This window comes from Ceratotherium simum, chromosome 38, assembly GCF_057802395.1.
Source record: "Ceratotherium simum simum isolate JZ-2026a chromosome 38, ASM5780239v1, whole genome shotgun sequence".
Taxonomy (NCBI): Eukaryota; Metazoa; Chordata; class Mammalia; order Perissodactyla; family Rhinocerotidae; genus Ceratotherium; species Ceratotherium simum.
The window spans coordinates 7955903-7965342 of record NC_141937.1 but is presented as its reverse complement, the minus strand read 5'-3'; the positions used below and the strand labels follow the sequence as shown (position 1 = coordinate 7965342).

Genomic DNA, 9440 nt, shown 5'->3' with positions numbered 1-9440 from the left:
TATCCTGACCAATCTAGGTAAAACAGCATTCCTCTCTCCAACCTCTTTCCCGGCTGACTCTTCTCCATAGCTGTTGTTGATTAGCTATAGATTTGCTTGTTTATTTTTCTTTTGTTTTCTGTCTGTTCCTCTTACTTAACTAGGATGGTAGCTCTATGAGGAAAAGACGTGGTCTGTTTTGCTCATTGCTATATGCCCAGCATCTAGTCTAGTTCCTGGCACATATACACATTTAATAAGTTATTTGTTGAATGAATGTTGTTAAATAAATAAAATGAATGTCATTTCTGAAATTCAGCACTATCAGGCTATATACATAACACAGACTATCATGATAAAGAAAATAGATTGAAGCAGTTTTTAAACTACGGAGAAATTTCTGTAACATACTTTGAGCGCAACAGAGATAATTTCCTTTAAATATAATCATATTTAAATTTTTCTGCCTAGGCCAGTTCCTTACCAACATTTATCCAAAACGTGTATTTTACATATTCAAACTCAACCGAAAGAGGTTTTATAAAGCAGCGCATTTGAGTGAATAGAAATGTACTTAATTTGAAATGATGCTATTTTTGAATTAACCCTGAACTTCACCCCATGGGAGATTTTGTAAATATTTGCAACGTAAAACTGGGAAGCCTCAAGTGCTCTCTAAGAGTACACGATGCAGTGGAATTTCAACAGTATTTCTATAACTCTGAAGCAGTCTTAGAACTTTTCTCCTTCAGTGCAGGAGCACTCCAGCCCGGTTCTGGAAGATCACTACACAACCTTGTGATACTGAGGTTAGATCACTGTTTTTTTTTTTTTTTTTTTTTTTAATTTTTTGTTTATTGCAGTAACATTGGTTTATAACAGATCACTGTTTTTGATGTGTTTTCACTGTTTTTGATGTGATCAAAAACACTGATCCGAGTTTGGTGTGTGTGTTGAAGCTTGCGCCTTCATGAGAACGCACCCCCTGACCCCCCAGGAATCCCGGGTCCTCCGAAGCCTCCACGCCCGCAGGTGACTTGTGAGTGGCTGTGTTACATCCAACCCTATTTCTGAGGATGGCATCACCTCTGGCGGTGATCCACTTGGTGAAGTTTACAAAGCACTTAGAAGTCAGGAATCGCCGCCCCGCCGCGGCCGGGCTGCTCCTGCCGGGTCCTCCGTGCACGCCCACCGCCGACCGGCTGGGAGCACAGCCCACCGCACACTCCCGGCCAGCGAAACCGGGCGGCGGCGGGAAGACCCCCGGGCCCCGGGGCAACCGCCGCGACCTGGACGTGCCTCCTACGCCGCCGCCTCGGCCGCCCACGCCGCCGGCCACCCGGGCCGCTCCCTCCGCCCCGCCCCTCGCCGGCCCTCCCCGCCCGTCGGCCCCAGCGCCCGCCGCCGCCGCCGCCGCCGCCGCCCTGGGAGGCTTGTCCCTCGCCGCCCGCCGTAGCCCGGCGCTGGCCGGTCCCCGTTTCCAAGATGGCCGCGGCACGAGCGGCTCCTGCGGCGGGCTAGAGGCGGAGGCGGAGCCGAGTCAGTCCCGCACTTCGGCGCTCCAGTCACCCGCGCCAGGCTGCAGCTTCCTGCCCGCCGCGGCCATGCGGGGCTCCGTGCACGGATGAGAGAAGCCGCCGCCGAGCTGGTCCCCCCGCCCGCCTCCGCCGTCACCCCCGCCGCCGCCATGGAGGAACCGCCGCCGCCGCCGGAACCCGAGCCCGAACCCGAGCCCGAGCGCTGCCGGGCGGCGAGGTGAGTGGGGCTGCCGCAGCCGGCCCGGCGCAGAAAGCGGGGCTCGTGCGGGCCCGGGCTCGGGGGCAGGCAGAGGGGGCGTGGGGGGGGAGTCTCTGCTTCCCGCCAGGTGGTGGGGCAGCATCCAGGCTCCGGGGCCGAGCCGGAGGGGCGGGGTGCAGCGCCGGGACCGGGGCACGGAGGCCGCGGGTGCCGAGGGACCCCTGCCCGGGCGCCCAGCCTGCTGGACCTCCCTGCAGCTTCCCTGCTTGCCCGGAGCGCAGCGGGGCTGGGAACGTGGTGGGGACCCCGGTCCTGCGGGAACTGCGACCCCTTCCCTCGCCGCGAGCTTTTGAACGGGGGCCGCGCTGCAATTGCTCCATCGTTACTAAACGAAATGCTCCCGCTGCTCCGCTCCAATTCAAGTCAAGAAGTAGACGCTCGTGCAGCAGATAGGCACTGGCTATTTCGCCTCCGTTCTCCTCCTGCCCTCCTTTGGCCCCCCCCCCCCCAAGAGCCTGTCTGCTGTCACTCCTGTAAGAAGCTGCACTTCGTCTCTGCAGACGGGCAGAGTGGTTTCTCTTTCCGAGGGCCCTGTGCCGGCCTTCGGTAGTAGCATTGTGCAGATTGTTGCCCACACGTGCACATAAACTAAAGGATTAATTTGTTTAAAACTTGGTCACTGCAGGAAGCTCTAAGATGGAACTTTGGTACCCAAAGCGTTTGTTGCATTCTGTTCCTTAGACTCTCTTAATTAATTTTATGGCATTTTTTAAATTTGGGAGATCAAACTCGCTCTAAGAATTTGCCTCTTATACGCCCGTTTGTCTGTTCAAATGTCCTCTTACCCCCGTCCTTTGCATCCGAGAGTAAACTTGCAAACTGCTGCCCCCTGTCCCCTCTAATGAAACTTTCACAGCTCCTCCTGCATCTGTCTTGCTCTGTAGTTCCAGGAATAAGGCAGTTAAGTGTCCTCTTTCTTTTTCCTGCTTAAAGAAATTTTAAACAAAGTCTGTAGTTGTAGTTAGAACTGAACACAGGAACTGCATTCTTGTTTGTCATGACCCAGTCAGCCCGAACAGATTTGTTTTATTTTTGTAAGCTGTGAAGAAAGTCCTTCTTCATTTTCTTTATGGTAGTTCTGAGATATTCCTGTGAGCTTTTAAGGAAAAACTTCTCTAAATAATGGTACATGGTGTAAGGAGAATTCATTTTGGTTTTTTGTTCAATACATCTAACATTTTTAGAAGTTTTGTCAAAAAGTTTATCGCATAAATTTGTTAGTAGTCTTTGAGCATTTTGACTTCTTTAAGTTTTTCTTTAAAAATATATAATAGAGAGTGCTTACTGAATGCTTAAAATGTGCCATTTTCTTTGCTTCTATTAACCCATTTAATCCTTAAAACAACCTTATGAGGTAGGTCCTATTATTTGTCTTTTACAGATGAGGAAACTGAGGCACAAAGGTTAAGTATCTTGTCCAAGGTTTCACAGCTGGTAGTGAAGTGAATCTGGCTGCACATTACATGCCCTTAACCACCATGAAGAAGAAGTGTGATTTCATTATCCAAATGGGCAGAAGTTATAATTCTGTACAACTATACCTTGGGAAAAAAATGGATGTGAACATGCTTAGGTAGAAGTAAAAAGGACAGAGAAAAATAGAAATATGCCATAAAAATGACTTTATCCAATGATAAAAAGAAACCTTAATTTTTCAACCAGGTTTCTGTCTGATTTGTTATAATAAAAATAGGTTAGGATAATGGGCTTCATCCAACTTTAAGTGAACAGCAGTGCACAGAACAAGAAGATCTTAGAAATATTTTTCTTAGCAACATTGCAGTTAATTTTACAATAGTAAATTTCTGCAACAGATTACTTGACAAAGCTGTTATTTTCTCTTTTATACACCCTCATTGTCACCACCACATCTTCAATACACAGAGCTGATCTCAGACAAACTTACTGTAGATCATTAGTAAAAGATGCTTCAGGGGTTCTGCAGTTGTTTAATTTCTTTTATTTATGTTTTTAACCATTTTAAAGAATCTCAACAAGCATGTTCAAAATGTGGTAGATGCCACATTTTAACATGTCGCAGACCAATAATGGGGTGATTTGTGCTACCAGGTTAACCAGTTTTGGGACAGACCCAAGTAAAGCTCTGTCTGCCGTCTTTGTTTGTGTACTTTGTCGGTGTGTCATTGATTAGGAAGACTGTTCGAATGCACAGGTCTTGAGTAGAATGCAGGCCCACACACGTTGGCCAGTGCACCACTGCAGCAGGTGCCAGCCCCGAGCATCTGCTGGGTGCATGCTGACGTGAGAGTTAGGCAGTGACTGAGGAACACAAAACAGGTTGAGAGGTGATAGTGCTCTGATAGTTTTGCTGCTTGTTGTCAGTTGTGGATACTAATTGTCCTTATTTTTGATAAAGAACTCATGGTTGGGGCCGGCCTGGTGGCGCAAGCGGTTAAGTGCGCGCGCTCTGCTGCAGTGGCCTGGGGTTCGCCAGTTCGGATCCCGGGTGCGCACCGACACACTGCGTGTGGAGCCATGCTGTGGCGGTGTCCCATGTAAAGTAGAGGAAGATGGGCACGGATGTTAGCTCAGGGCCAGTCTTTCTCAGCAAAAAGAGGCGGATTGGCATCAGATGTTAGCTCAGGGCTGATCTTCCTCCCAACAAAAATAAAAAGAACTTTTGATAAGCATAGCAGTTGTTATCGTTAGTGATTAAACTTAGAAGTAAACATTCCTTATAATTTCTTTTACATTCCTTATAATTTCTTTTACAAGCTTCGGGATGAGTTGTAGGAGGATCCTGAGATGACAAGCAGAGCTATTGAAACTAATTTGGAACAATTTACTTTTATAATTTCTTGAATCTGAACTTAAAAATAGAACTTGGGTATTAAGGCTGATACTGCTCCCAGGGCCGGCCAGGTGGTGCAGCAGTTAAGTGTGCACTCCGCTTCCGAGGCCCGAGGGTTTGCAGGTTCGGCTCCCAGGTGCGTATCCGGGGCGCGTACCACCGCACCACTTGTCAAGCCGTGCTGTGGCGGCCTCCCATATAAAGTGGAGGAAGGTGGGCACGGATATTAGCCCAGGGCCAATCTTCCTTGGCAAAAAGAGGAGGATTGGCATTGGATGTTAGCTCAGGGCTGATCTTCCTCACAAAAAAAAAAAAAAGACTGCTCTCTACTAACCTTTCATTTGAAATATTTATGTTAGAAATAGCCTCATGGTTCTCACTTATTGACCTTGTAAAGTACATGTTACATGAACTTAAAAATAACTTTTTTTTAACCAATGACCCTATTATTTGCTTTATATGATATGGTTCGTGTAAGTTCATTTGAAAAAATGGGTTTCACTACTAAAAAAGTACTTGCATATCCTATCACTCCTAGGCTATTTGATCTCTCTCTCAACTTGAATGTTCCCTTTGAGCCTGCTTGACAGTCTTGACACTGGATGTCACCTATTCTCCCTAGCAAAATCCGCCTTGGGTGCAGCTGCAGACTGGCGGCAGCGTCAGTGCTGGGCGTGGCTTGAGACCATTACAACAGTAGATACCATGGGCGGGGGCGGCTCTAGGCGGAGCAGCAGTGACCACGCAGCAGTAACAAAGGGCTCCAGTGATGGCAGAAGCTCCCTCACGTTCAGAAATGGGGACGACTTGTCTCTCAAGAAGGACTTTGTGGTTCCCTTTAATTGTCATGATGTTAGAAGTTGCTTCTACTTCCTTCACATGTGTTCTCTTGGTGTCTTGTAAATCTTGTTCTGAGCTCTACTGAAATAGGGGATATAAGATCTTGACTGCTTACTGGATACATTTGCCTTAATAACTTCCTGTTACTTAGTAATTCCTCATTCCTCAGTGATGATCTTTTTTACTCATAGAGTTCTGGTTGTCTCAGCCTTCTCATTTGCCCAGGTGGTATGTATTCTTTTTAAAGGCACTTTCATGTTGCCAATCAGTAGGCCATTGGAAATAGTTTCTTTAAAGAGAAAATAGAAGAGATGTCAGAAAAGGGGTCTGGCCTGTCACCGCTGTGGATCTTTATAAGCTGGCTTTCCCTTGGCAGGGTGAAGTAAACAAGGTCCAGGTCCTGTGCTTCAGCTCCTATTCAGCTTTGTCTACACCTGGTGGGTCAGTGTGTTCTCTTACCTTTAGAAAGCCAAAGTGTAATCAAGAGATTGATTGGTAAGCATGACATCAGCAAGGGAAGTTAGTTGCATGATCTTAGTGACTAATGTTAACAGACCAGGCAGGTCGGCTCACGTCCCTCTCAGACGTCCCCTCTGCTTCTAGTATGAGAGGCATGTGACAGAGTCTTACTCTTGGGTTTTCCTTTCGAGAGACGTCACACAGGCTACTTTTTTTTCTCTTGTCGCTGACTTCCCTCAGATGGTTGGGTTATAGTGTGTTTGTTATTAATCTTCAGTCTTAATTATGTTATGACAAACCTTGCTCTTCCTGCTTTACTTTGAGGTATACTGTATCTTTGTCCCTAAAGACATTTGTTTAGATAACTCTCAATGGTAGATTTTTACTAATGGTAAGGCTCAGAGGATCAGCTGTCTCCACCTTCCCCATAATTCACCCCCTGCCGCCGCCCCCCCGCAAAGAATCCTTTGGCATCGTTTCTGAAAAGGTGTGGCAAAGAGGTCAGTGGTTGGTGCTTTCGTAAAATGCTTTTTGACTCTTGTGAGTATTGTGTTCAAAAAAGATGATGATGGTATGTGGTTTTTCTGGATTTAGTCATAAAATTAAATTTAAAATATTTAGAACCACATTAGAATTCTGTGCAGCTATTAAAAACCATGTTTTTGGGGGCCGGCCTGGTGGCGCACGCGGTTAAGTGCGCACGCTCCGCTGCGGCGGCCCGGGGTTCACTAGTTCAGACCCCGGGCGCACACCGACGCATTGCTTGTTGAGCCACGCTGTGGCGGCGTCCCATATAAAGTAGAGGAAGATGAGCACAGATGTTAGCTCACCGCCAATCTTCCTCAGTGGAAAAAAAAAAAAAGGAGGAGGATTGGTATCAGATGTTAGCTCAGGGCTGATCTTCCTAACAAAAAAAAACCATGTTTTTAAGGAATATTCAGTGACATGGGAAAATCCTTTGATATAAATCCTTCTAGAGAAGTCCTTATAGATAAGTGAGACCTGAGTATCTAAGATTGTCAAGTACTTCTGTGATGTATACATACCTACCACTGTGTTCAATGAAAAAAGCAGGTTATAAAACTGTATTTGCAGAAGATGGTAGTCAAAATTTGAGATGACTGCTCAGATCATGTATGTATCTCCACCAGCTATGTCTGTCTCGCCTCCATCTCCCCTCTCCTCCATTCTGGCCTCTCTCTTGACTCTGGCTTCATGATTCGGATTGCAGCTGCCCTTTTCTTACACACTCCTGGATGTAAGGATGGGCACTTAACCCAAGCCAGGCCATTGGGGTTCTTTCCTGGGATTTTTCAAATTGAAGCTGGGAGAGAGAAATGCTCTTTTTAATGATCAAAATATATACTGTGGAGTCCTGGGCCTAGAGCTAGCTTGCTGAAGCTCTAGTCACAGTCTCATGGAGAAGTAGTTTGGTCTCAGACAATGACATTAATCCCCAGCGAAGAACAGAGAGGCCAGAAGAGGTCCTTGGCCAGTTTCCTTTTATGCTAGGTTCACCCCCATTTTTCTCTTGATTTGATATGTGAGTTAATAAATTCTCTATTTTTGCTTAGACTATTAATAATTTTAGTTGGGTGTCTTAAAATCCTAACTAATGCTCAGTATGATCCCATTTAAGAAAAAGTATATATGTGCGTAGAAGAAAGATTAAAAGGATACATACTAATTTTTCCTAAAATTTTTTATAATGAACATGTTATATGTTTTTATTTTATAATAAAGAGCTAATTATATAGCCCAAATTCTTGTATATTTATAATTTTGTTTCCTTTCTTTGAATTGTTACTAAAATTGAAATTGATAAGATTCCATATGTCATATAAAGAGAATATTGTTGCCAGATTTTAAATTAACTTAAATTTTCTTTTTTAAAATTTATTTTTAGTATCTATGAACTATCTGAGCTGACTGTATTGAGCTGATTTTCTTTAATTATTTAGTTCATCCTGGGTAACAGAATTTGTAAATTAGAAACACCAGCAGTAACAAAACAAGCAAAAGACTTGCTTTATGATGCCCTTTTATATTTATAGAATATTATTTAGAATCTGTGACTGTATTCTCAACAAGTATGTTATGTTAAAATGCTTTCCCCCTTTTGCAGAGGTGTATTTGAAATTGCTGTATTTTAAAAGGAACATTATTCCTCTGGAAAGTAGGTGTGGTAGGTACATTCTTATATTTCCCACAGACCTCGCACTCATGTAGTGGAGTGCAATTTGCGTTTAGAAGTTTGTTCACCAACAGCATAGGCAAAATGAAAATTTGTTTTTGATCTATAAGAACATCCATTTGTCATATTTTGCAGACATCGGTAGGAGTATTAGTCTCATGAATCACATGGATGCCAAATATTTCTTAAGTGGTAGGGAAAGCTATTAAGAATATATTAGGCATTCTATCAAAAGTGTTTCATAAGTGGATTTCATTTCAGCATAATTCCAGAAGAACTAAACCTTCTGTGGAGAAAAGTGGATACTAAGCTTTAAAGCTGATGAGATTTGATGTTTTCAGTGGAGCGGTTTTTTTTTGCATGTGAGCAGGCTATTTGAGGATACTGCTGAACTGTAGAATGTTCTGAATAGGGCTTATTAGAGGACACCTAGTTTAGAGATGTAAAATTAATAGAGATTGTCAACCTTTTTAGTCTTTCAGTGGAAATATTTTGGGAGAAAATTTAATACATGCATTATTTTTATTGTACCATTAAAAATCCTAAAGTCTTTTTAAGTAGGAACATAAATACGTGGGAACATAAATTTTTTATGTAGGAACATAAAAAAAAAACCCCAAATACAACTTGGTTTTCTCATAAAATTTTGAGAGTTAGTTTTTTGAATGTTTACGTATTTAGTTCTTCTTCAAATAAGGAATTAAGCACTTACTAATGAAGTCTTATGCGTGATAGGACTCTTAATTCATTTAGTCCAGTTTCCCAGCCATTGCTTATAGACTTACAAGAGTTTAGAGCTGGAAGGGAACTTGGAAACCATTTGGATTGTGTTCTTTATTTTAGAGATGAGAAAACCAATCTAGAGAGGCTGCGGTTTCACGAAGGTCACAGCTAAGGTCCCAGGTCTCCCTTATGTCACACTGCTCCCCTTGTTAGGGTCCAAAGCTAACGGTGCTCTTCAGCTGCCTGACTACCTAGCCCAGTGTCAACAGTTACTCAGCAGCTGTGGAATACTATATTTTCTGGATTAATTAGACTTTACAGGAGAGAGCAGTGATGAAAGATTCATTTTCAGGAAAAGAAAATGCAAACAACCCCTGAAATCTCCCCCAAACTCATTGCACACAACTTTTTTCCTCGTGAAACTTTATTTCAAGTTCACAGATAAAGAGGAGCCAATGCTCAAACTTTTTTAGATATCTTGTTATTCTTTTCTCTGTTCAGTCTTTAGATCAAGCAGGCAGTAAGATTGTAATTTCTGCTTGCTGTAGTGATATTGACACTCTGGCTGTGATTGTGACCTACAGTAAGAAATACATTTTACCACAGTATGTGTATGCTGTGTAACTGAAATAAAAT

The 9440-nt window shown here is 43.8% G+C and overlaps 1 protein-coding gene across 11 annotated transcripts in view; it reads left to right on the top strand.

Moving 5' to 3' along the window:
* The first annotated feature begins 1417 nt into the window (after positions 1 to 1417).
* The window catches only part of MAP3K4 (mitogen-activated protein kinase kinase kinase 4), a 108629-nt gene continuing 100606 nt past the window's right edge, over positions 1418 to 9440 (top strand). For 4 of the 11 annotated variants that reach the window (XM_087425055.1, XM_087425054.1, XM_087425056.1 and 1 more), the window contains exon 1: positions 1424 to 1734. In XM_087425055.1, coding sequence (XP_087281181.1) covers positions 1604 to 1734 — 131 coding nt within the window. In that variant the 5' untranslated portion in view covers positions 1424 to 1603. Of the gene's footprint in view, positions 1735 to 9440 lie in introns of all 11 variants that reach the window. The other 7 variants (XM_087425052.1, XM_087425051.1, XM_004440542.2 and 4 more) reach the window with 4 other exon arrangements.